General features: G+C 42.4%; 5 protein-coding genes across 8 annotated transcripts in view; 3 read left to right on the forward strand and 2 right to left on the reverse strand.

Moving 5' to 3' along the window:
- The window catches only part of LOC109477310 (creatine kinase, flagellar-like), a 19,174-nt gene extending 18,238 nt beyond the window's left edge, over positions 1-936 (reverse strand). The window contains 1 exon segment of the mRNA XM_019778441.1: positions 733-936. Within this exon segment, the coding sequence (XP_019634000.1) occupies positions 733-843 (111 nt within the window). The 5' untranslated portion in view covers positions 844-936.
- A 30-nt stretch (positions 937-966) lies between these two features.
- LOC109477301 (cytosolic 10-formyltetrahydrofolate dehydrogenase-like) lies at positions 967-14,558 on the forward strand. 2 transcript variants are annotated; one of them, XM_019778421.1, is made up of 24 exons: positions 967-1,158; positions 6,204-6,348; positions 6,571-6,805; positions 6,931-7,096; positions 7,284-7,388; positions 7,593-7,682; positions 7,874-8,008; positions 8,287-8,415; positions 8,611-8,699; positions 8,836-8,983; positions 9,149-9,268; positions 9,525-9,652; positions 9,928-10,078; positions 10,251-10,321; positions 10,495-10,600; positions 10,759-10,846; positions 11,037-11,130; positions 11,261-11,360; positions 11,567-11,665; positions 11,867-11,940; positions 12,204-12,295; positions 12,517-12,622; positions 12,890-13,089; positions 13,350-14,558. In XM_019778421.1, the coding sequence occupies exons 1-24, from the start codon at positions 1,081-1,083 to the stop codon at positions 13,409-13,411; spliced, it is 2,811 nt and encodes a 936-aa protein (XP_019633980.1). In that variant the 5' UTR covers positions 967-1,080; the 3' UTR covers positions 13,412-14,558. The 2 variants fall into 2 exon arrangements, with proteins under 2 accessions (XP_019633980.1, XP_019633982.1); XM_019778423.1 differs by lacking the exon at positions 967-1,158 and adding an exon at positions 3,055-3,169.
- A 108-nt stretch (positions 14,559-14,666) lies between these two features.
- Positions 14,667-18,287, reverse strand: LOC109477306 (putative Dol-P-Glc:Glc(2)Man(9)GlcNAc(2)-PP-Dol alpha-1,2-glucosyltransferase). The gene is made up of 3 exons (XM_019778436.1): positions 18,074-18,287; positions 17,146-17,337; positions 14,667-16,879 (listed from the first exon to the last, which is right to left on the reverse strand). The coding sequence occupies exons 1-3, from the start codon at positions 18,230-18,232 to the stop codon at positions 15,851-15,853; spliced, it is 1,380 nt and encodes a 459-aa protein (XP_019633995.1). The 5' UTR covers positions 18,233-18,287; the 3' UTR covers positions 14,667-15,850.
- Positions 18,223-19,865, forward strand: LOC109477307 (EKC/KEOPS complex subunit Tprkb-like). 3 transcript variants are annotated; one of them, XM_019778437.1, is made up of 5 exons: positions 18,223-18,322; positions 18,720-18,876; positions 19,067-19,189; positions 19,320-19,496; positions 19,643-19,865. In XM_019778437.1, exons 2-5 carry the CDS (start codon positions 18,736-18,738, stop codon positions 19,727-19,729), a joined length of 528 nt encoding a protein of 175 aa, XP_019633996.1. In that variant the 5' UTR covers positions 18,223-18,322; positions 18,720-18,735; the 3' UTR covers positions 19,730-19,865. The 3 variants fall into 3 exon arrangements, with proteins under 3 accessions (XP_019633996.1, XP_019633998.1, XP_019633997.1); XM_019778439.1 differs by having other exon boundaries at positions 18,262-18,322; positions 18,723-18,876; XM_019778438.1 differs by having other exon boundaries at positions 18,274-18,326.
- Positions 19,866-19,985: 120 nt separating this feature from the next.
- LOC109477302 overlaps positions 19,986-24,892 on the forward strand; it is an 11,796-nt gene continuing 6,889 nt past the window's right edge. Inside the window, exons 1-4 of the mRNA XM_019778424.1 lie at positions 19,986-20,861; positions 21,675-21,809; positions 22,135-22,194; positions 22,572-22,619. Of these exons, the coding sequence (XP_019633983.1) occupies positions 21,743-21,809; positions 22,135-22,194; positions 22,572-22,619 (175 nt within the window). The 5' untranslated portion in view covers positions 19,986-20,861; positions 21,675-21,742. The remainder of the gene's footprint in view (positions 20,862-21,674; positions 21,810-22,134; positions 22,195-22,571; positions 22,620-24,892) is intronic.

The raw sequence follows: 24,892 nt of genomic DNA on the forward strand, positions 1-24,892 counted from the left end.
GGCGGCGAGACCGGTCGCGCGCCCCTGGCGTCCTCGCTACCTGGTTGATCCTGCCAGTAGTCATATGCTTGTCTCAAAGATTAAGCCATGCACGTGCAAGTTTAAACTGTCTCAGTGAAACTGCGAATGGCTCATTAAATCAGTTGTGGTTCCTTTGATCGTCACATCCTACATGGATAACTGTGGTAATTCTAGAGCTAATACATGCGGAAGAAGCGCCGACCTCACGGTCTGGCGTGCATTTATCAGACCAAGACCAACCCGGGGTTTCGCCCCGGTCCCTTTGGTGACTCCGGATAACACAGCCGATCGCGCGGTCTTCGCACCGGCGACAGATCATTCGAATGCCCTATCAACTTTCCGGGAGTGTATATAAAAGACAAATAGATCTTATATACACACCGGGAGTGTATATAAAAGACAAATAGATTTTATATACACTCCCGGAGTGTATATAAAAGACAAATAGATTTTATATACACTCCGGGAGTGTATATTAAAGACAAATAGATTTTATATACACTCCGGGAGTGTATATAAAAGACAAATAGATTTTATATACACTCCGGGAGTGTATATAGCCACGTTCTATTATATTACTTGGTTGAAAGTCAACATTACACAACCATAAATTTTCAACTTGCCCCCCTCCCCATCCTCAACAAAAACATCAGGGTTTTGAAGGCGTTCTGGTCCCAAAGCTTCTCTCTTTCTGCTCCTAAAATACCTCACCTCTTCTATCTCCTTCTTCTTCCGCTCGATCTCTTCCTGCTTCTTCTCTCTTTGCTTGAGGAGCCGCATGGCACGGCTACCTTCGCTCGCAGCTCCTTTGTAGAACGCCATTTTTACACTCTATCCTGCTGTAGGACACAAATGAACCGCCAGGCGACGCCTCAGCGTGATGATAGATGGTCTCACAGCGCCACCTAGCGACCAACATTGAACATCTGCAGTGGAAAATTTCCTGCGCTGCGCAAGCTGTGCGGAACGTTAGCGTGCAGCTGCTGCAAACGTGTGTGTGGAAAATCCCATCCACAGAGAAGAGAAAGCCGGTTTCTGTCTCGCAAGTTTTGTGCTGGAATGTTCTTCCCGATCGCGTTTGTCGCAGCCAGGCAGTTGGCTCGGCCACTGTTCGTACGAGGTTTCTCCACCTCACAGGTCAGTAAACAAAAATTTAGCCTTGGTGTTCCTTGTGAGTTAATCAATTATATATAATGTGTAATTAACGTGTCTTGTAATTAAAGATTTATGAGATAAGTGTTCGTTTCTAGTAAATCAAAACTTTCTTTTAACCCTTATAGTGCTTGATCTTCGCCTATTTCCTGTTTTATGGTAGGATTTGAGTTTAATTTTGCTTCGATCGTCGACTCGAATTCGCGAACCGTTACAAACCGCCCTCCCCCCAAATTATGGAAGACGTGGCCGTTTCGTTCTCTCTCTGAATGCCGGACTTCAGCCTCTTTCTATGCATTTTCCTGTGACATCCCCGTTTACTGTGTATCGCCTAACAGGATGTTTAGTTTATTTTCAAACAGAATTTCAGATTGGTTGTTGTTGGTCACGATAATTTGAGATCCTGGTACGTTCTGAGTGAAAGTGTCGTCTGCTACAACTGTAACTTAGTGTAATTTTTAGCAAGAAGCCTGGTGTTGGAGCATTTGGTTCCGCTTCTGTGGTGTAAAACTATCTCTTACTCCGTTCTAAACTCCATTTATCATCCCCTCTCGTTAGCAGGTTTTACTTCGTCTGACTTCCAGTGTTATTTGCACAACAGGCAGCTCCTGGCATGGTTGGAACTTGTTTATAAATAGAACCAGTTCCAGTCATGTGAGATTAGCTTGGCCACATGGAACCAGAAGGCTTGTCAAAATTATATCAAATCAGATCATTTTATAGTTTCTTTTGGATCAAAAGGTCTTTTTAGAATAAAGTAAAAGTTAATAATTAAGTCCAAGTTTGACACTTATGTGACATTGTTATTAGAAGGATAATTAGCATGTGCAATTATCACTCTTTTTTTTAGCTGAATAATGATAACTAAACAAGTTGTGAGTTTATGCATAACAAAAGTTGACATGTCAAGCTTTTCAATTGACAGCTGTTCACTTGTGAAATGAATATAGCTAGTGTGAAAATTTTGTAAGTTACTATTCACTGAAAGAGAAACAGTGCTAAATAAGGTGATAATTGTACCTTTTGTAGGGCTTTCCTCTGTAATTTTGCTGCATTAGCACCTGGGCAGTTTGGACATGGACTGAAAATCATTTAGTCTTGCCAAACATTTATGTTGACAAATGAAAGGAGAAAATGCAAAAAAAAAAAAACATGGAATAAATTAATGCCACCTCCCAATATTTTATATTATATTTCTCAAAACATCTGGCACTTCATTCTCCACTGCATTCAGCAAAGAAATCAAACCCTAGCAACAATATTAGAAATAGCATTATTTGAGGATTCTTAATTTATTTTAAGATCACCTTCATTGTTTGCTATTATCTTATCATGTCCATGAGTATACTTGCAATTAGTCCTCAGGCATGTATTTGCAATTAAGTTTTAATTAATATTATACTGTCAGTGGACTGATTTTGCATACTAGTAATCTTATGAACAGATTGTCCCTGTCCAAGAGTCAAGGATTGGTGGTGACAGGTCATAAAGAGAACAAGATAATATTGTCACTGTAAAGTCCAACTTCTGACCAACCACGTTGTTCTAACAAAGTAAAATTATACAAATGCACACTGTGTGGTATGCGGAGTGATTTTGGAGACCACAACTATTATTCAATTTTATGCATTATTCCACTTTTATCATAGGTACAATTTGGTCAAGGTTTAAATGGATTTGAAACCGAGGTCTGTCAGTTACTAGTACCTGTTGCTTGTTTTCGTTCACAAACTGGTTGAAACTGGCCTATTCTGGCCTTCAGCCAATCAGAAGCCAGAATTGAGACAACACCCCCTGTTGAATCTGTTTGGGGTCAAAGGGTGGGAAACTGGTTTTAACTGGTTTTGCTGACGACCAATGAGATTGTTGGAAAAGGGGCAACGCCCACCAGCGCACCCTGACTCAGCTGTTGTTCCGGCTTCTCACCTGAGGGGTTTTAATTGTATTGGCCTGTCATTTCACGGTTTAGGAAACAGCAGGTTAAGCAGATATCAAGGTAGGGAATAATTGGTTTGTTGTCCCCGGTACCGTGACTAGTCAAGGTGACATTGATGGTTGGCTGTTCTGTGTGGGGAGGGGAGCAGGACAGCCAGATATATATATGGCTACATGTTGGCAGTCAACCTTTACCCCTTATTCCAAACATGTCACCTCTCATTTTCTCACACAACTGTAATTTTTATCTTGAAAGCATGACATTGAGGATAGAATAAGTGAGCATTTCTGTGAAGTCCTGCACATCTGGACAGGTGTCCTCGATGTACAACTATCGCATCAGCAAACCCATCTCCATTGTAATAGTGACGTGGCAATGTTTACGGTATACCAGCATGTTTATAAATATTCATTGTGTGTGGCTTAAACAACCTGGAAACCTGTGTTTGGAAGCTTTGGTTCCATAAACCAAGAAGGTTTAAACCTCCTTGCATAAACTGACAGGTGGGTGGAATTGTGTGATGGTGTGTGGAATTGTCTGACATAACTTCATAAGCAGATTTTATGCACTACATTTTTTCTATTGATTCTACGTGTGCAAAGGTTGGGAAGCTGGGATCTTTTCAAGGACAAAATGTTTTCTGGTGCAGGAAGAGTCCCATTAAGAAGGTCACACTCACAGTATTATTCCTCTGGGTTCACATGACTGTTGGATATTAGCCTGGGTTCATCGTTATAGAAGCAGATTAAGGCCCGATTTATACGGGGCAAAAATATCATGTTAGTCTCAATTCAGGTGAAACAGTTGCAGCAGGCAAACAGACCAGCTGACATGGTGACCTCCAACTGACCCCATACCTACTCGGGTAGTCATTTGTAAAACAACCACATCTGGGCATGCATGTAAGGCCCGATTTACACTCGGAAAAATATCATTTGGCCGTCGCCTTGTGTCGATTTTCCTGTGGCACATCCAGGGGCGACAGGAAAATCACTGCGCGGCGTGTTTACACGCTCAAAAAATCTGTCCCTCAAGATGTGTGGCACCGTGCGTCGTTTGACGTAGCCCAAATGATATTTTTCCCAGTGTTAATCGGGTCTTACATGCGTGCCCAGATATGGTTGTTTTACTAATAACAACTACCTGAGTAGGTAAGGGGTCAGTTGGAGGTCAGCATGTCAGCTGGTTTGTTTGCCTGTTATAACTCTTTCACGGTCTGTACTGAGACTTGAACAAGTAGGTCACGTCATGTTGTATCATTGTCATAAAACAACCATACAAACAATGAACCTGCCAATATAAGATCACAACTTGCACATTCCATGCCACACCCCTGGTAATGCTAGGAGGTAGCCATAGGGCAAAATTCCAAACAACTCCTTGACAGATCTAGAATAATTCTAGATATTTTACATTTAAGTTAAAAGTTTTACAATCAATCTTTAGTTTTCCTCCTTGACATTTCCTGACATAATATTACAAGTTTACTGAGGAAAAATACATTTAAATGTTTATATTCAAATTAATCGTAAAAGGGCAACAAACAGTTATACCCATGTGGCCATCCTCCAGATGTACGTGGCATTCTGCCATAGTGATAACGCACTAGTCTAGATCTGGAGACCCGTCATGGACCAATAGGAAAAATGTACAACAACATAACAATATTACTACTACTAGTACTTACTGTGTGGTAGTAAATACTATCATATTGTATATTTGTTTTGTCCCAGCAAAAAAAAAGGAATACATACAGATTAAAACTATAAATAAAAGCAATCATATCATTGCCAAAAATGCCCAGAATTTTTTTTTACGTTGACTTGGGTGTTATACTCTGGTCATGTTTTTTTATGATTTTTGCTGTTCTGTGTTTACTTCTTTCTCAAATATGGAATTTGGTGACACAAGCAAATGTACAGGAGGACTTTTTTGCCATGTCCTTCCAATTAAGGAACCTGATCCTTGGCCCTTCTTTGCTGAGGGAGCAGAACATCTACAACACCCTATTTTACGTGGTTATATAAAGTAGTACAGACAAATGTTTTGAATAAAGACTGAGTAGAAAGTATTACCACTGTATATGCGAGATGCATAATACTGCTGTGTGGTATTACTAGTATATAGGAATGTGTTGACCTTGAGACAATGATTCAGATTGGAGGAGAGTTGGGAGGGTAGAGGGCAGGAGGGGGGCGGTACCAAGGCATTGTTTGTGCGAGTCCAAGGTACAGAACATACAATATATTTATAAGTTACTCATAACATGTTGGCCGCACCAGTGCAGATATGGAGAAAAAGGCATTTTTTTAGTCCCCAAATGTAGACTAGAGCACTGACACCTGGCAACAACTGTGGCACCTGGCAGCTTTAGCTTCAATAGAGACTGCCTGCTTATGTTGTACAAACACTGTCTGTCTAAAGGGCTTTTATAGTCTCTGAGTCTGATGTTTACTCAAGACCCTCTCTCAAGAATGGACCACTTTCAGAACTGGCCTTGCTGTTTTCGTTGCTTGTAAGGGTTTAGAAATTTGAAAAGTTCAATCAATCAGGTGTTTTTTTGTGTGTGCAAAGTTGAAAAGAGATAAATAAGAGAGTTGAAATAAGAAATCAGCATTAATAGATTAAGACCACTGATGTTAACATGACAAACACAGTGTGAGTCTGAAGTTTTCCCCTTGAGTTGGCATGAAAGGAGCAACTGTAGTTCACTGTTCTGTGACTGTCTGAGTCATGTCTGTAAAGGGATGGGTTTTCATGCTCAAGTTTGGAGAGGAACAATCGTATCATTATACTTTGATAGCAGTGGAGATAATGGCAGGACTCAAAATACTGGGTCTTTTGCACTCCCGTAACAAATTATAACAGTAGCTATGGTAGCTAATTTATGGGAATAAGGGAAATACTAATATTATTAATATTGATATGAATGGTAATGGGAGCTTGAGGCCTCATACATATAATTCAGCACGGGCTAAGCATGACATGGGCAGGTGGGCCCTGCAGCTGTACTCAATTATTAGATGTGGCTCCAAATACCCACAAGGACAGAACCTGGTTTTTGTGTTAACCTTATTTCCCCCCCACCCACCAGGTCTACGCTGCCAACAAGATGAAGATCGCTGTGATTGGTCAGAGCCAGTTCGGTACGGAGGTGTACAACCTCCTGAAGAAGGAGGGTCATGAGATCGTCGGTGTCTTCACCATTCCAGATCTTCAAGGAAAGCCAGATCCTTTAGGTATGCCTTAAACTTTGTCTTACTTTTAGTCTAAAATACTTCCAGACCTTTACAAAACAAGGTGGAAAATTTAAGAAAAAATAAGTGGTTCAAATAATTATAACACAAGTATTCCTGTGGGTCAGTGGCTAAGTCTTCATGGCACCTGCTTTCGTCTCACTGCCTGGCTTTTCACAGTTTTGTCTTGAACACGATTTTGTACTGATGGTCTCCCTCCTGCAGCTGTAGCAGGAGAGAAGGATGGCGTTCCCACATTCAAGTTCCCGCGGTGGCGCGTGAAGGGCCAGTCGATCCCGGAGGTCGTGCAGCAGTACCAGGCCTGCGGTGCCGACCTCAACGTGCTTCCCTTCTGCTCCCAGTTCATCCCCATGGACGTCATCAACACCCCGAAACACGGCTCCATCATCTACCACCCCTCCATCCTGCCCAGGCACAGGGGAGCCTCAGCTATCAACTGGTAAGTACCTAACCTCCAAACCTAACCTCTCACCTCCAACCTGCCCAGATTACAATTTACAGTGGATGATTTTATATGGTTATATGTTTGTTGAGTTTTTGAATCTGCGTCTCTCCTGTCTGTAGGACATTGATCCATGGGGACAAGAAAGCGGGATTCACGATATTCTGGGCAGACGACGGTTTGGACACAGGACCCATCCTGCTGCAGAAGGAGTGCTACGCCGGGCCGAACGAAACTCTGGACAGTCTGTACAACAAGTTCCTGTACCCAGAGGGCATCAAGGCTATGGTGGGTACATTCATCCTTTCACTCCCTCACTCATTCTTCCATTCATTCATCCACTCTTGCAGTCACATAAACTTATACAACAGTCCCAGAGAGCCACACAAGAAGAGGAAGAGTTGATACCAAAACTGCTGTCACACCATGAGGGACTTACTGGATATTTAAAGACAAGTTGTCCTGTGTTCTCCAGGCAGAAGCAGTGCAGCTGATTGCCGATGGGAAAGCACCGCGGATGCCCCAGAGCGAGGACGGTGCCACGTACGAACCCATGCTGAAGAAGAAGGACTCTGTGCAGGTGGGATTTGTGTTGGTTTCACCATCAGTGTGTAGATTGCATTGAGAACAGTTTCTTAATTTAAGATTCTGATCATGGAATGATTACATGTAGGTCAGAATCAGGACCCTTCTAAAATGTTGTCTGAAGCAGTTTTATCACAATTTCTGTGTGGTTTCACATGTTCATACTGAAAATGTCTGACCCTTCTGTGCTGTGCTCCAGATCAACTGGGACCAGCCAGGCGAGAGTCTCCATAACTTCATCCGTGGGAACGACAAGCTGCCGGGTGCCTGGACAACCATCAATGGAGAGGTGAGGAAGTTCTGCCTGCTGTGACTCTAGGAGTTTGTGTTCCAGCATTGCTATAGACATACTGTCGTGCTACTCTTAATGGTACTGCTATTGTACTGTAATGGTACTGAATTCATACTGTTTTTATTCCGTAATGGTAGTGTCATTGTGTCCCATACTGACTGGCTGACCTGTCTGCCCTCTGACCTCAGCAAGTCACGCTCTACGGCTCCAAAATGTTCAAGAAGGAAGTTCCGGAGGGCACGGAGGTTGAAGTGCCTGGTGCGAGCAAACCTGCCATCGTGCACAAGGGCGGGATGATCTTCACTGGCAACGATGGGAAAATGGTATGATGGTGATAATATCTGTTTTACAAACATGACATATTGTTTTGATATAAATTCCATGGACAAAGTACTCATCGTTTTTATGTCTCTGCTGTGTTGAGTATCATGAAATCAAGAAACTTTGATATGGTTTATAAGTACTGTTACTAACATATACAACATGAAGAGCTGGTTTGCAGCTCGGTGATGCCAGCTATATGAATATTGGGATCTCTCTTTTTGCCGGGTTCTGTTGTTTACACCTGTTGTTTACATCTGTTGTTTCTACCTGTTTCCAGTTGAACGTGAAGAACCTGCAGTTCGCTGACGGCTCCATGATCCCAGCTAAGATGTTCGGTAAAGCCGATGCTGGCGGCGCCACACTGGAGCTGACAGCTGAGGAGAAGGAGCTGGAGGGACAGCTCAAGGTCAGTCATGTCAAACTCCTGACAGTACAAGGTCAAGCAAGTATGATAGCTCAAGGTTGAGCTGATAACAGCTCAAATTGGATGTCAATATGTCTATCTTATAACAGAAGAAGAAATTTGTTTTACATATTTGACTCTCATTCCAACCCTATTTCATGTTTTTAAAGTGTGATTAATGTTCCATATTGTGCCCAGGATGTGTGGAAGGGGATCCTGTCCATAGAAGACATCCAGGGGGAGACAGACTTCTTCAAGGCTGGAGCCGGCTCCATGGATGTGGTCAGGTCAGTAAGCAATCCTGACACCATATTTCAGCTCTAGGTTGTTTATATGAATCACACTGTTGTGTCCTATGATGGCCATAAGACGCACTGTAGACTCAAGACTAATACTTACATCACCATGTTGCTGCTCCCCCAGGCTGGTGGAGGAGGTACTGCAGCGCTGCTCTGACGTCAACCTGCAGAACGAGGATGTCTACATGAACACGACGTTCCATGACTTCATGCAGATGGTCGTACGTAAGGCACGCGGCCTGGATGAGCCTGATGAGTTTGAGTACGACGCTGTAAGTACTGCCTGTGTTGTCACTGTGATTTTTCTGCATGCAAGGAATTTGCAATTGACCAAAGTACCATTGATATTTTGTTTACATGCTCTTTTTCAAAGATAGATAGAACAGCTTGAATGTGGAGTTTCATGCTTTTTTTGTGCTGTTTTCCTCCCTGTGTAGATCGAGATGCACGTGAACAACTTGAAACTGGAGTTTCCCAATCAGCTGTTCATCAACAACGAATTCGTCGATGCGTCAAATGGAGCGACCTTTGACACCATCAACCCCACAGACGAATCTGTAAGTCTTACTGTCAGAAAATCAGCTACAGATCAGGAGGGAGAATGATCAGAAGACTTGCTTAAGAACTGAGACTTTTTCAAAACAAAAAAGATATACCTCTGTAGAATTATGCTACTTCGTGGTCCTTTGAGACTCATCAATGCCTACATCAACACACACCATAGGATTTACAATAAATCAGATCAGTCAAATCGTACTGCAGTCATGGATCAGAGGAACAAACCTGACCGACATGACCTCCCTTCTCCCCCAGGTGATCTGTAAGGTGTCAAAAGGAACGAAGGACGATGTGAACACAGCCGTGCAGGCTGCTAAGGAGGCGTTCGAGGACGGCCCGTGGGGCAAGATGAACCCACGAGACAGAGGGAAACTCATGTACAGGTCAGTTAACTAACTCATAATGACGGTAAGGAGTTAATGATAGTGGTTTAGTGATGGTTTGTGATTTAATTGTGGTCAAGATAGTGGTTCTTAATGAGTCAATAATGGTTATTGGATAATGATGGTTAATGAGGTAATTATGAGTTAAATGCTGGTCCTGTAGGCTGACAGATGAGCACAAAGCGGAGCTGGCTACTGGCAGGTGATCGAGCTTGGTGTGGTGTATGAGTTAATGATAGTTAATGGTAGTTAATGAGTTAATACTGGTCCTGTAGGTTGGCAGACTTGATGGATGAGCACAAAGAAGAGCTGGCTACCCTGGAGGCGATCGACTCTGGTGCCGTGTACACACTGGCTCTGAAAACCCACGTGGGCATGTCCATCGATACGTTCCGCTACTACGCAGGCTGGTGTGACAAGATCATGGTGGGACTTTCTTTTTTCTTCCTCCTGACTTTGCTGCATTTAAATTCCTTTAATCATAATTTAAAAACTTGTCGTTCAGAACATGTACAACATAATTCCTATGAATACTTTTTCTACAGGGCCTGTTCATTTTTTTGTTTGTTGTGGTGCTTACTTGTTGTTTATTCTGCAGGGTACGACCATCCCCATCAACCAAGCCCGCCCCAACCACAACCTCACCTACACCAAAAGGGAGCCTGTTGGGTAAGCATGCTGCAGACCTCTGCTGATACTTTACGTAGTTAAATTTTATAATCATTGACATTGTGCAAGTTTGAAATCATTTTTTTATGTCTAATTGTCCCATTAGCTGTCCTCTAAAACTGATTTTGATAAACAAACAAACAAATAAACAAGCCCTCTGTCCCTGCTCACAGTGTTGTCGGCCTGATTGTCCCGTGGAACTACCCACTGATGATGTTAGCGTGGAAGATGGGCGCTGCGCTCACACCAGGGAACACCATTGTCCTCAAGCCTGCACAGGTAAACAAACACATCAGTTGTATACAGGATCTGGAGATGTGGCTGCCAACCCTGCTGGAATCCTCTAGTATAGTATGTCCAGCTGCCTAGACTTGGCACTAGAAACACTTGCGAGGTCTTTATGGAATCCTCAGCTCACCCACCTGTGTTCCCTCCAGGTAACACCGCTGACAGCCCTGAAGTTTGCAGAGCTGGCTGTGAAGGCAGGGTTCCCCCCTGGTGTCATCAACATTCTGCCTGGGGCAGGTCAGTATATAGGGGTACTACTGGGGATCTGTAATACAGGGGTCTACTAGGTAGTAGTTGTTAATGAGCATGTTATTAAGAGTTTCTGTTTAGTAGGTTGTCAGGTACCAGTTGTTATTGACTAGATTTAGTTGATTCTCAGGTAACAGCTGTTGTTGTTGTTGACTATGGTTACTGCTGTTGTCACCAGGTTCCCAGGTCGGCCAGGCCATCTTGGATCACCCAGACGTGAGGAAAGTCGGCTTCACCGGATCCACACCTGTCGGCAAGGACATCATGAGGAGGTGGGAATACTGTATTACTGGCAGACATGGTTCTTGTCTTTAGGGTCTTTCTATATGATTGACTGCTGTTTTGTCCCCGGAGTTGTGCTGTTAGTAACAAACATGTTTTTGTGCTGTTTCTGTCCAACAGTTGTGCTGTGAGTAACCTGAAGAGAGTGTCCCTTGAGCTGGGTGGCAAGTCTCCCCTGGTCATCTTCAACGACTGTGACCTGGACAGGGCCGTCAGACAGGTACGTCTGTCTGTCTGTGGATCATTTGTAACCTTTTATAACTGTTACACCCAAACCCCATGTACCTACATGAACATCCAAATTTTGTTTGAAACCGTATATCATAGCTTAGTAGTCCCTGTAGTTCAGTTCATCTTACAGTTTGAGGTGGTCCAAATATCAACAAGTCATGTTGGTGTGGCCTTTTTGTTTCTCCTTCTTTGCAGAGTTTGAGCGGCTGTTTCTTCAACAAAGGCGAGAACTGCATCGCGTCTGGCCGACTGTTCGTTGAGGAGTCTATCCATGACGAGTTCGTCACCAGAGTGGTACGTTGGTTTGTTTGTGTCTTCATTATGATTCACATGACTACTTTTCTGTAGACCTTAGGCAAAACCATAAACAGATACAACAATTCAATTGTTCAATGCTTGCTATGTCTTGAGAAACAGGTAGTTAGGAAGCTCTGTGATAGGGATGATTGACAGCTGCCTGTCATGACTTCATTTTTGAACTTCCTTCTCCCTCAGGTGGAGGAGATCAAGAAGATGAAGATTGGAGATCCCCTGGACAGATCTGTGGATCACGGACCTCAGAACCACCTGTAAGGGACTCTGAACATTTTCTTTGTGGTAACCTGTAAACACATGCTAGTCATAATCAAATATTGGCTACTGTACACACATGTACATGTATGTTTCTATGTCCTTGTAGCCCAGTTGTAGATTTGAATGCACTTGCATTTTTCACTTAAACTTATAGAGGGGAACTTTAATAGCTGTAAGTGCTACCATTTATATGGTATTTGTGTGCTATAGGGCAGGCATTTGCAGGACTGATGTTTGTTTGTTCGTTTATTTATTTTAGAGCTCACTTTAACTCCCTGCTGGAGTACTGCAAGGTTGGAGTTGAACAAGGAGCCAAGCTGGTGTACGGTGGGAAGAAGGTGGACAGACCAGGTAAGCGGTGGGGGTCAATAAGGCAGAATAAAAACTGACAAAGGCAACTTGCAATACAAGATTGTTTGAGTACTGAACAAACAGGTGACAGTACCTGTGTTGTAGAACCCGTCACAGTTGGACATTCCTGGTGTGCTAGAGCTGATGATGTTTCTGCCCTATGTTTGTATTGTATGCCTCGTGTTTGTTGTTGAGGCTTCATGTTTTTTCTTGTTGTTTAGGGTTGTTCCTCCATCCCACCGTGTTCACGGAGGTGACAGACGACATGTGGATCGCTAAGGAGGAGTCATTCGGACCTGTCATGATCATCAGCAAGTTCAAGGACGGGTAAGCAAGGGTCAATCAATCAATGCAATCAATCAACCAATCAATCTATCAACTGTTAATTAATCTAAGTATCTAAATGTTTGTTTAGGTAGTGAGTCCCAGATACCTCTTTTTCTAATGAATGGGTTTTTAAACATTGTGCTTCATCACAAGTAAAGCTTCGTACTTGTACTGATTTTTCACTGGAGCTTTGAAAGCTTGCAAAGAAGTGAGTTTCTTTACTGCTGAGTACAGTTGTCTGAAACCAGCCCCTGTATCCTCTCACAGAGACATTGATGGGATGCTGAAGAGTGCCAATGACACAGAGTTTGGTCTGGCTTCTGGCGTGTTCACCAAGGACATCAACAAGGCGCTGTACGTGGCAGACAACCTGCAGGCTGGAACTGTCTTCGTCAACACCTACAACAAGACAGATGTTGCTGCACCCTTCGGAGGCTTCAAGCAGTCAGGCTTCGGCAAGGATCTTGGTAAGTCTTAAATTACATCTTCACCAAGACATTCACATTGACTCCTTCACCAAGACAAAAAGGATCTGGTCAAGTCACGAAAAAACATAAATCTTACCTAAGACCATACTATGAGGAAAGCATGTTCTTTTAAATGATGTGTGAAACAGCCACATAGTCTTACTGTGTCAATGAAAAATGATTTCCAAGTCTTGAAGTTAGCAATGATGAAAGTTGATTAAAACTGCTGATGGTAACAAGGTGTTGTTCCACTTCTACAGGCCAGGAGGCGCTTCACGAGTACACCAGAACCAAGGCTGTCACTGTGGAGTACTGGCTGTGAGGGGTCAAAGGTTCCAACCTACGGGCTATGGGGGGGTCAAAGGCCCTGACCTATACATATTGTCTGGACAGACAAACACCACATGTGCATCATGGTAGGGTTAACATTCCTCCCAACACATCAGAGATGTCAGACTCAGTAAAGTTTGAGCAAAAGGTTTGAGCTTCAACCTGACTGACCCAACTGCAGTGGTCACACGACCTTAGGGATGCTTGATCTATGCAAGGGGTCACACTGGTTATTAGAAGTGTTGTTAGAAAGTTAGCCCTGCTATGATGTTGTTCAGCACGGATGAGATTTCCTTCCACATATGCATCACATATCTCCACCAGAACAATCATCTTTTAGCTGAGATGACTGTTCTGTAGAAAATCATGTACACGGTTGTGTAGCCTAGAGTCCCTGTGCAACTGTACAGAAATTATGGTATCAGATATCCAGAGATGTTGATAATAAATTACTGCAACTGAAACATGTCATGGACTTAGTTTTAGATAGAGTACCCATCCCAATAATGTGCCATCAGTAATACATAGACGTAGTAAAGTCTGTGTCATCTCCAAAAATTAGTTTTGGTTTTAGATCTAGAGTTAGTAAATGTTGTGAAGAAAAATTATCTCTGCAATAATTCGAGAAAATTCTATATTAACCAGTGCTTGTTGTGTTAAAGTTGTCACAAATTTAATCAGACTACTTCTTTTGAAGGTGACTGAGGATACCTACATGTGTAAGGTAGAAAATGTGTGCATTTTGAATCACAATGGTTCTTTTATGTACATGTCTGTGATCATGTAGTTATATTTAGACGTTTGGGGATCTTTTTAATTATTAACTTGAACTGCAGCCAAATTGGCACTCTACAAGCAAATATTTCATTTGTGACAAGTTTTGTCAGCTTATAGAGATGTGCATGGCGGCAGTCTACTAACGGACACATTTCTGTTAAACCAAATTTTTGACTTGAAAATTCAAACCTCACTGTAGCTTTTCCAAAATGGAGTCAAAGATTCCATTGAGCTTGCTTCATCCATCCTGTATCTGTACCACTTCTGTCTACAAATGTAGATGAACTGTCTAGAATAGAACACTGGAGCAATAAAAACAGACATTTGGGAGCAGCGTGTTCCACCATTGTCTGTATGACTTATCGCTTTTCAATCAGAGTCACCTATGCAGATTATTCAGTGAAAATTTTTATTTGCTGTTTGAAAATATTGTGTCATTGTATGAATAAAAGATTACTAGCAGTTTCATCTATGTAATATTCTGCCTGGTCTGAGTCATGACTGCTTCGTGTTGAGAACCAACATGGAGGAGAATGGTACATGTATCATAATCAAATAAGATGTGACCAAACTAAGCTTCTACCTATCCTATGAACAACAAGAAATGGGAAGTGGCTAATGTGATGCAGCATAACAGTTCATATCCTGGATTACAACAAACGGATTACATGTCATGAGCAGGGTATTGCTGCTTACATGCATTATTCATATTGTATGGATCTTTGAATTACATGCACGTGGGATGCTTGTGGTTGCTTTTTGATACATGTACTAGTATCTCTTCTTCCATATATCAGGTATCAGGGTTGAAATGACAGAAAAGTAGGCATGGCTTCTTTTATTCATCATTCAAGCTGCAACAACAAACCGACAGCAGTTTTCTCAAGTCTAACAGCAAAACGCAGAGAACATTTTGGATATAGCTACAAAACTGACCACTTGAAATCTGTTGAGGCACGACAAATCTCCAATCCCTTTAGTTAAGTCAGTTTGGTATTCTTACTTAGTCTAAGATCAGCCCTTAATCTTCAGTACTTCACTGAGAATTACAACTAAATACTAACATCTATAGCATACAAAAGCTTCAATAATCTCAATTTAATCTTAAATATATATCTTAAGTTGTAGAAATTCATAATTATAACAATCTTTTTCATAAATAATTGGAAGACATCATGCAACATTGTTGACAACATATTTTAAAAACTTCATCTTGAGAAGACTTGTAACTTGATCATCACTGCAGAATTTCTACCCTTGACCTCGGAGTAAACCGGTCTTGAGGCAGATAGCACCTTCAAGGTCACACAAATTACGGGAAACAAACAGGGAAGTACAACCTAATAACATACAAATCTTTCACACCAGTCGATATTTCAACCTTCGTTTGCATACATAATTCATGATAGCTGCCAGATTAGGCATAGTTCTGAATCAAAAAAAATCTATGATAGTATGAGGGTAGTAAGAAGAATTTGTGCTTTGCTACTTTTCCTGTACATTTGAGATTACATGATCTTTATCATTATTACAAGAAGTGCTGATGTCTGTCCTAAATTACCTAAAAACCGAGAGGGATGGGGGTGCTACAATCTGCACCAGTGCCAATGTGTGGGTACAATCTGAGGGTTAGCATTCTAAACATTTCTGGTGATTACCACATGAAATGTTGTTGTTCAGAACTGTCTGGCCAGAGAAATGGCTTCTCAACAAACAGGTAGATGGTGACAGCATTGATGGTGGTGTACAGGATCAGTTCTGCCAGCAGCCTGTAGTAACATGTCACCTGTACATGTACCCGGTACAGCAGGTATGGCACGATGAAGTACCGAAACTCCAGCAGCTTCTGGGGAACTGTGGCGACCAGCACGCAGACGAAGAAGACGAGCTGCCAGAGGGGGGACCTGGTCTTCCCCAGCTGATGGAACATGCTCCAGCCACAGTACACGTACCCAGGCAGCACTACATACTTCACCAGCGGGTGTCGCTGGAAAACTCTCTGCCACACGTAGAAGGTGTAGTGTCTGTTATCTGCTAACAGGTATGGGTGGACGTACGTGAACCTGTCCACTAACACGTACGACAACACAAGGAGGAAGAGAAGGAGTGCCATCTTCTTCTTATCATACTTAAGGAACTGGGACACCTGAGACAGAGATAAGACATGGGGGAAGGAGAACACAAAGGCAAAGGAGAAAAAGTAGAAAAGCTGTGGGAAGTGCAGGCAGGCTTCATGGCTGGTTCGGTCCCCGACTACAATGCCTTCATTTGCATACACGAACACACCAAACACGACAACCTGCATGGCATAAGGCAGCAGTGCGAGAATGACCTTTGCAAAGTGTGACACGGTGGCCAGGTACTGTAGAACTGTCCTGATGCTGTTGTACAGCGTGACTAAAACATTTGGGTCTTGTTTGGGCTGGTGTTTCCTCTCCACCAGGTTGACAGCTGTGACACCTGCGCAGAAGACGATCCACACGATGTTTGTCTGTCGGAACATCACGGCCATGAACCCCATCATGGCAGCCAGGACATGGTTCCCATGGCAACAGAGCAGGTACATGAAGAGTGTGAAGAATGTGGAGCCAGGGTCAGTGTAGTATAGGAAGGTGAAGAAGTAGAGAACTGGCAGGCTGGCGATCGTCACTGCATTCAGGCACTGCAGGAGTGGGTCTGTCGTCTGTAGGAAACACAATCAATCAATCAATCAATCAATCAATCAGACATCACAGTGTGACAAGCAATACAGCAAGAATTGTTGGGTCTGCATATGAAGACAAAATGTTTTTCCCCAAACTTTTACACATAATGGAGAAGTGCATCAGGGCACCACTTTGTAAATTATCAGACAAACTCTAGCACCACAGTAAAGCAATGCTTTGTCAACTCGCATGATCAATAATTTTAAGGGCCCAAAGCAGGTAAGTCTTCAGCCTCAAGGCTCACCTGTCCGTGAATCTTCCTCAGGATAGCCCACAGCAGGTACACATTCCCCACTGCAAATAGAACATTCGTTGCCCGTAGCAACAGCGTGGAGCAGGCCACGCTCACCTTCACCCCAGCGAGCAGCACAGCAGGTTTCAGCAGCCCGACAGACGCGAGGTACAAACCTGGCAATGTTGTGATCATGGGGTCCCACTGTAAACAAACAAACATCATAATGTAAATTACATACTTACGGCTAATTACTACTGGGTGAAACATTACTTCTTTTTAGAGGTCACAACTGTACCCTCCATGCTCCGTCCTTGTAGACCTGAACTTCACTAGTACATGTATGGCATTGGTATTCCTGACCAAGATAAGGTATGGGGGTGTTGGTGGAATTTTGGGCTGGGCTACTTGAGATTTATTAAGGATGTCTTATAAATCGCTGAATGACGGGTGAGGGAGGGGAGAGACCCGGGTGAAAAATCTATTCGGTTTGGAGCCACTTTGCTGAAACACATCAGGTCCTGATGTGTCTGACAATAACCTATGAATAAGACAATAAAGAAGTTCCCCCTTTACAAAATGAAAATGTAATGTATTCACCATTGCATATGTCCAAGGAGTCTTCTATTAATAACCAATGCTATTAAATATCAAGAACAGAATGCATAACGTTACATCTATACTAGTCACACAGTAAACAGGGTCAAGAAAAATTATCCTGGGTCAAACGTACCGCAGCTCTGGCAAAACGCTTGGATTTTTTTTATTATTGTCTGTTTGTTTGTTTGTTTGTTTGTTTGTTTGTTTGTTGTTTACTTAGACGACCGAAACGTCGACTAACGTGACGTTATACTAGTAAAGTACTTCCCACACTGCCCCCCTGCCGGTCAAAGATCGTTTGCACCGGTCCCTAACATGACAGAAAAATGTGTGTTCTTACCTCTGTAAACTTGCCCTGACAGTATTTCTGTGCCTGTGGGATGTGGAATATCTCGTCCATGTACGGGGTGGGCCGAGCCCGGTGAATCCGGGCAGAAATGGCCACAGAAACGACCACAAAAGCCGACAGAACCGCCGGGAACGTCCGACCGGCCGCCATTTTGCAACCTCCAGTTGTGACCTGTGGGTGAAAGAGTAAAGGTCATAGCTGAAACTACGTGGTACGTTCGGAGGCAAGAAGACTGTTTCTGTATGTATGTCAAAATATAACGTTATGGCAGGGTTACAGCGTAGTTTAGTGTTACGGTCTGACTTTGTAATGTTAACGTTATTATTCCTGTCACAGTTTTTTTAGAGAGCATTATCATTATCCCGAAATTTTTATGTCTATTGATTATTGCTTCAGGCAATATAACGTTACCATAAGGCAAGGAGGTTCCTCTTTGCATAATGATGCATAAGGCCACAATATGATTGTTAGATATAAAAGAATGCTTACCGGTAAGAGCAACATGATGATGAAGTTCAGGTTAATGCTTTAAAATTTTTATTTTGTCTTTTTGTTTAATACTTACTTTAAAGTGTTTAGAACCAAAAAACTAAATCAATGTGGCCTAACATGTGCTTATTATATGAACTCATCACAGCAGGTCAGTTGGCACCATGGAGGTCAGCACGACTCTTGACCTTTACCCTGACACGAAAGTCAGCATGGTCCTGTTCTCAGGGGTCACCAATGGGTCGGAGGTCAGGAGAAAGATCATGGATGGGACCATAGAAGCTGCCATCATAAACGCACAGATGGTAGGCTTTCAATTTGTCCTAGACAGTGTCAAATGACTTAACGTTAAACAGCTCTTTTTCTTTGACTTAAAGTAAATGTGTTCACCAGTTGTTGTAATCCATTGTCCACAGCCTACATTAATTTTGCACTGATGGTATGTGTAATATACGACACAGCCGACAGGACTCGTGTGTTTTTTTCCTCCCACAGATTTGTGACCCTTTCCAAGTCCTGGTTGCTGTGAACAAAGCTGTCCATCTGGACAAACTGGACAAGAAGAAAACTAAAACTGTGTTTGGGGAAATCCTTTTCAACTTATCACCTGGCAACAATGTGAGTTGCTGTTTCTGATATAGAACTTGTTTTGTGTTTGCATTTTTTTTTGCTGTCAAGATATTTTACGCTATGACAGAGCATTCCTCAATTTGCTCTTACAAATTTGTCATACGAAACACATATGCAGATCCTTGCTGCGTACCAGAAGTTTGGAGTTCAGGATGCAGAGCGTCAGGACGTCCTTGTGGTCCTTCTGAATGACCTTCAAGGTCAGCAGCTACAGCAGGTCTCCAACATCATCCAGGGTACTCATATACCCCTGGAGAGCCTCAAGGACATCATGGATGAGCAAAAAATAATCAAGGTACACTTTCATCTCATGTACTCAGTTTTGCTGAACTTCTAGCCTATGTGATTTTTACTTCAATCCATTTGAAGTAAAAATCAACAACGAAATTTTCTTTTTGTCATGTTTTGTTTTGTAATATCTCAACCTTTGATTTTTTTCAGCTGTTTAAGATATCGGAAGCTGAGCGGAAGGTTGGACAGCTGGTGGACGTGGTGGTGTGCAGGATGGCGACTAAAGATGCAGGATAGCAGAGGACTTAAGTTAGGGGGGCTACATGCAAACTAAAGACTGTGGATTCTTTTGTACATTTTCAAGCCAGACATAAAAGCTACTAACTCCTAGCAAAGGACATTCTTTGTTTAAATAAAAACTGTGTTACATGTTCCTGACCTGTCATGTTTTATGGGGATTTTCTTGTCCATGTGAACTTAAGCAGCTACACAAACCCTGAGGTTCATATATCAAAGTACCTTACTAAAGTACATGTAAACACTCAACTGGTAATGCTCAGACTGAAAATATCCTTCTTTGAAATTGCCTTAAACATACAACGTTACAGTGATGTTTGTTTATATGTGGATAAGATGACCAGTCCACCCTGGGGACCTAGAGAATCTCATCTTCTTAGACAAGCAGTCTTCTTACAAATAAAGCACTGTGATAAGACAAGACTGAGACATGGACTCTTATGCTCATGTCCTTTAAATATTGATATGTATATGTATAATACAAAACATGTACAAGACACATGTAGAACTTTTGTCCACCCTGCCTCACCGGGTACAGTAGTTCTGTTGCTGTGGCTTCCATGTCAAACCAACAGGGATCCAAGCTTTAGCTTTATTATGAAAACATTGAAGGGGCCCCACCAGGACAGGGAAGGAGCCCCCTTGGAAATGTGCCTTATGCATTAGCACAGCCTAGGTGATAACTCCACCTGCAACTATTGGCTCCTGTCTGTCAGAGTGACACCAGTGAGCGTGTCTAGAGTTTTTTACTAACATTTACTGTAGTATTTTATTCAGCCAGTAAGAAAATGTATAGGCTACCAATTATAAAAACCACGTACACACAGTAAAGTCACTGATGACTTTGTCCAAGTGATTATGAAAACTAAACCAATAGTAGTTCATCATGTGAAACTGTCATTGTTCATGATCATTTCCATGTGGTACATGTACGTGACACTTACTACTTTCGGTATTGGAGGCTTGTTTTGTCACCATGGTGGAACCGTAATGGGCATTGTCAATGAAATCTGAGCACCCCACCGACAGTAATCCCCCATACAGACCGGGTTACCATCGCTTAGTTTCGCAGGTAGTAAGAGGTCTGTTGCGTCTGTGGAAGAACGTCTTCGCTACAACTCAGCAAAGCAAGGTACTTTGCCAACACCATAGAAAGTTGTCACGCACTGCAGTGGTTTTGTAGAATCCAGGAAGGTATGTGATCTGAGTACTCCAGATTCCGATTTGGTAATCTAGCCACCAGCTATAGACAAAGATGACTGTGCATGTTCCCAACTCAAGTTCAAATGGTGTAACTAGTATACTGCGGCGCTTTGTAACCTATTCCTCTGACTTATCGAAACACCAAGCTCCCTTTCTCTGGTAGATTTGAATTGTTATAAGCTCTCCAGGTCCACAAACTCAACGTTAATTCTGAGTTCTTTGCTCTCATACATAATGATGGGATTGCAAGTATTGTTTAAGTTGTGCGAGCGTAAATAAAGAGTCATCTCTTATCGTTTTAAGCATGTTATTAACTATACTGATAGAGAGTGTCCAGTCATAAGTGAAACTTAATTCAGCTTTCATGGCATCGTTTTCACTTTCATGTTTACCTGCAGCCTCGAGCTCACGACGTTGCTTTGGTCCCATTTTAGTCTTGCCATTACTGTTGGCAGTAACCAAGTTAGACAGCTATTTTTTAAGGTATGACGGTACCGCAGACTTTTCTGTTTGGGAATGCGTCCACCTAGAAGTTCTTCACAAATCGAATCAAGAACGTTTCAGCAAATTCAAAAGGTGAAAATACCAGCTGTAACTGTGTGTAAGACTCGGACAAAGTGGTTAATTGGAAACTTAGTTTCGGTGTGCCATTGACGTCTGAAAAAGATCAAGTTGCGGCCTTACGTTTGTTTAGTTTGTCACGGAATGACTGCCTTAGTTGTTTTGTCTGTTGATTTTTCAGTAGATCTAAAGGAAGGCCTTTCTTGGCAAGGCCAACTCAGAAGACCAGATCGACTGTGCCAAACAAATATGGCTGGATCGTCTGACAGGCTTTTGCTGCTCGCAGTGCTCGTCGGGATCACCCTGCCGACTGCAGGTTGATTTGATTTTATGATAATATTGATGTCGGTTACAATGTAAAAACATTGGTATTGAACCACAAAAAGTAGCTTTGAAGACGGCGAATATTCTCACATTTTCTATACATAATAATATTTCCCGCCAATATGTTCATACTGAATATTTTGCTTTGTGGTGGTACATGTAATGAGAAATGTGAGTTGGGACGTAAAATTGTTAACATTGAATCCTGGACCGTGCATGCAGTAGTCTCATCTGCTAGGTTTTATTTCCCAAAAGAGGCGTTTGAAAATCTAGCGTAAAAATATTGCCTTATCTCTTGTCGTTGCCCATTTTCCCAGATGCTGCAACCACACCTGCCTGGCCGTGGGGATGGACCACCGCCGGTTCAACAACAACAGGTGAGCATAGGCTTGCCCTGCCCGGTAAGGTTTATGGGCAATTAAAGGTTACTGTGAAATGTGCCATAATCTTACCATAATCTGATAGAAGGCAAACATACTTCATGTGCGCCAGAAAGAAGCAATTTTTACCACCACCACCCCTTTCGCTGCAGGAGCCCCACGTCAACGCGTCCACGCGAAAGATCATGTGAAATATGACATTCGAAAGAGCTACTTGTCTTCAGATTCATTCTCAATCACTGATGACAGACAGCAGATGCTATCTGAAACGTCTCACTCTTCAGATAATTTGTCCATTTGCTTGATTCATTCCGTAATGTTCTACCTGAATGTCTATCCTTCATCGGCGTCTCAAAGATGTTTTTCTCCACCAGCTGCAGCGACCACCCCTGCCGTGTGGACCACCAGCCCGCCAACCACAGGTGAGTAAAGACTCCTCCTATACTGATTTCCAACTAGATGGCGTACAACTCTCAAACTGGGCCACTTTTAAATTTAATTTGTTTTCAGAAACGAACGTTTTTCAGACCAGGCTAAGATTCTACCGGACTGTATCACTGAATCCTCTGATGAAAAAAATTATGACTTGAAAACACCAGTGCCCATACGAAGACGGACAAAAGGGCACAGATGTAATGAGGCAAACGAGGGATAGAAAATAGTTTCGACCGATTGTTTAAGACACAATTTAAGTTTCTGTAATAGACGTGAATTGTCATGTTGTCTCAAGAGATCACATGGGTTGATGTAATTGGCTTCATCATATCAGACTGCTCGCACGCTGAGTCCATTTTGCTTCTATCACTCTATCACTCGGAAAAGCAAGTTATCTTTGTAGACGTAACACATCTTTTTCTGTGCTTTTTACCCCGACGTACGTACTAGCAATAATGAATTCGAATGGGTGTACAGGCCTCTTCTATTGCCATTTAGTCTAGCTCAAGATCATTTTCTGCAGTAAAACGTTCTATCATATCGTGGTGTTTCCTTCAATCTATGGGCTGTAACTGTTATACAGCCGCCACGCCACGTCGAGAGTTCGAGGCAGTTTTATTTTCCTTCCGCGAAAGAAAGTAGTCCGTTCCATGATTTCGGGGGCCGACACGCCTTACCTGAAAGCTTGTAGCTGAGGTCTGCAATCATTTATCTTCCTAACTTTAACTTATTGGTAATGTGTAAGCTTCATTTGTTACTCCTATACATTTTTGAAGCAATGGCATACCGTGATCCTTTCAAGAATTTGACCCGAAAGCAGGTAATTTTCGTGGAATTCCCCTTCTCATTTCTAACTTGTTGTAGATTCTGATCCAACAGGAAATCTAGTGTGTATGAAAGAGCAAAGATTCTAGTTTGTGTTGATATATAACTTGTTATCGATTTCGAGGGCGACATGCAGATGCCCCCAAAACGCGCGAGGTCATGTCATAATTTTGATTCCAGAATAGAACGAGCCCGGTTTGACATTTTTAGTTATCACCTACGCTGGACAGGTCCTCGCTCCGTAGAACGTAAATTTTCATGTGGAATTATGTTAACAATGGTCTCCTGTGTACGGATTCCGAGTTTCAAGTCAATTCACAAACCCGAAGTGATATAAATCTGACCTTAAGATTTATGATTGACTCTCACGGCGAACCGCGCGCCGTTTTGAGACAATTTTACGTTCTATAACCCCCGGGAGTCGGACCTCTTACTACAAAGCTTGTTGCTTGAGTTTATAACTATATATCTTCATTATTTCATTGTATCTGTGAATATTAATATTCCTATTTACTCCTAGTGACTTTTTAAAACGATTGTTAACCTCTACTCGTTTGATAATATGACCTGAAACCACTTGATTTTGGTGGAAATTCCTCCGATGTTTTTACCTTATTTCAGTTTTCACAACAAAAAGAAATCTAGTGCGTAAAATAGCCTGAAGTCTCTACTCTCTGTCCGTATATAATTTGTTATCAATTTTGGGGACGTTATGAGCTTCCTTCGTAATCGCGCGAGGCCACCTCATCAGAGGCGTCGTTTTCGTTCCAAAAACAGCGCGGGCTTCAAGCGTGTTCCACAGACCAGACGCCAGACCCGCACCGTTGGATTTTAGTAATAATACCTGCAAGAGTAAAGAAAGCATTTGCTGATTCAGTTCGTACTTACGTAGTCTGTGTCTGTAGGCATTCTTTGACAATATTGAGAAGGTACATTAGTACCGCAACTTGTGCTAAAACGCCGGTTGCCCTAGAATCAACTAAACCAACGTTTTAGAACTTTTGGCGTAAAACGGCCGAGGACGTGGCCCCGGTAGATATGAATATACAAGCATTTCCAGATTTTGATCCAACAAGATTTTCACAAGAGACATAGTCAAAGATTCAACGAATCTTACTCAATGGTCATATAAGACAGAATCGAGGGCGACATGCAAATGCCCCCAATGTGAATTTCGTCGAAAATTTAGCTCAGTTCGGCACCGCCATTTTGACGATTTCACTGTTAAGCAAATATGACCATTTATCTAACAAAATACGTTATAAAACCCTCCAAAAATTGATCATGTCAAGAGTACATGGCATTCCCGTCTGGTACATGTAACGCAACGAAGGTAAATATGCCACAAACCAGGCTCAACGCAGCTGTAAAAGTCGGATGAAATTTCATCCAACTGCCGCGCGAAAAGAGTTTCCTTAGCAACGGCGTTGCTAGG

The sequence above is a fragment of the Branchiostoma belcheri genome, unplaced genomic scaffold (assembly GCF_001625305.1).
Source record: "Branchiostoma belcheri isolate BF01 breed outbred unplaced genomic scaffold, Haploidv18h27 scaffold4, whole genome shotgun sequence".
NCBI classification, from domain to species: domain Eukaryota; kingdom Metazoa; phylum Chordata; class Leptocardii; order Amphioxiformes; family Branchiostomatidae; genus Branchiostoma; species Branchiostoma belcheri.

Bases quoted from the DNA above. Each gene is read 5' to 3' on its own strand.
- LOC109477307 (XM_019778437.1), top strand. From the start codon at position 18,736: ATGGAGGTCAGCACGACTCTTGACCTTTACCCTGACACGAAAGTCAGC. The intron at 19,190-19,319 runs GTGAGTTGCTGT...ACACATATGCAG, and splicing joins ACTTATCACCTGGCAACAAT to ATCCTTGCTGCGTACCAGAA. The intron at 19,497-19,642 runs GTACACTTTCAT...GATTTTTTTCAG, and splicing joins ATGAGCAAAAAATAATCAAG to CTGTTTAAGATATCGGAAGC.
- LOC109477306 (XM_019778436.1), bottom strand. From the start codon at position 18,232: ATGGCGGCCGGTCGGACGTTCCCGGCGGTTCTGTCGGCTTTTGTGGTC. The intron at 17,338-18,073 runs GTAAGAACACAC...GTTTGTTTACAG, and splicing joins GTCAGGGCAAGTTTACAGAG to TGGGACCCCATGATCACAAC. The intron at 16,880-17,145 runs GTGAGCCTTGAG...TGTTTCCTACAG, and splicing joins TGAGGAAGATTCACGGACAG to ACGACAGACCCACTCCTGCA.
- LOC109477301 (XM_019778421.1), top strand. From the start codon at position 1,081: ATGTTCTTCCCGATCGCGTTTGTCGCAGCCAGGCAGTTGGCTCGGCCA. The intron at 8,009-8,286 runs GTATGATGGTGA...ACCTGTTTCCAG, and splicing joins CTGGCAACGATGGGAAAATG to TTGAACGTGAAGAACCTGCA. The intron at 11,361-11,566 runs GTACGTCTGTCT...CCTTCTTTGCAG, and splicing joins TGGACAGGGCCGTCAGACAG to AGTTTGAGCGGCTGTTTCTT.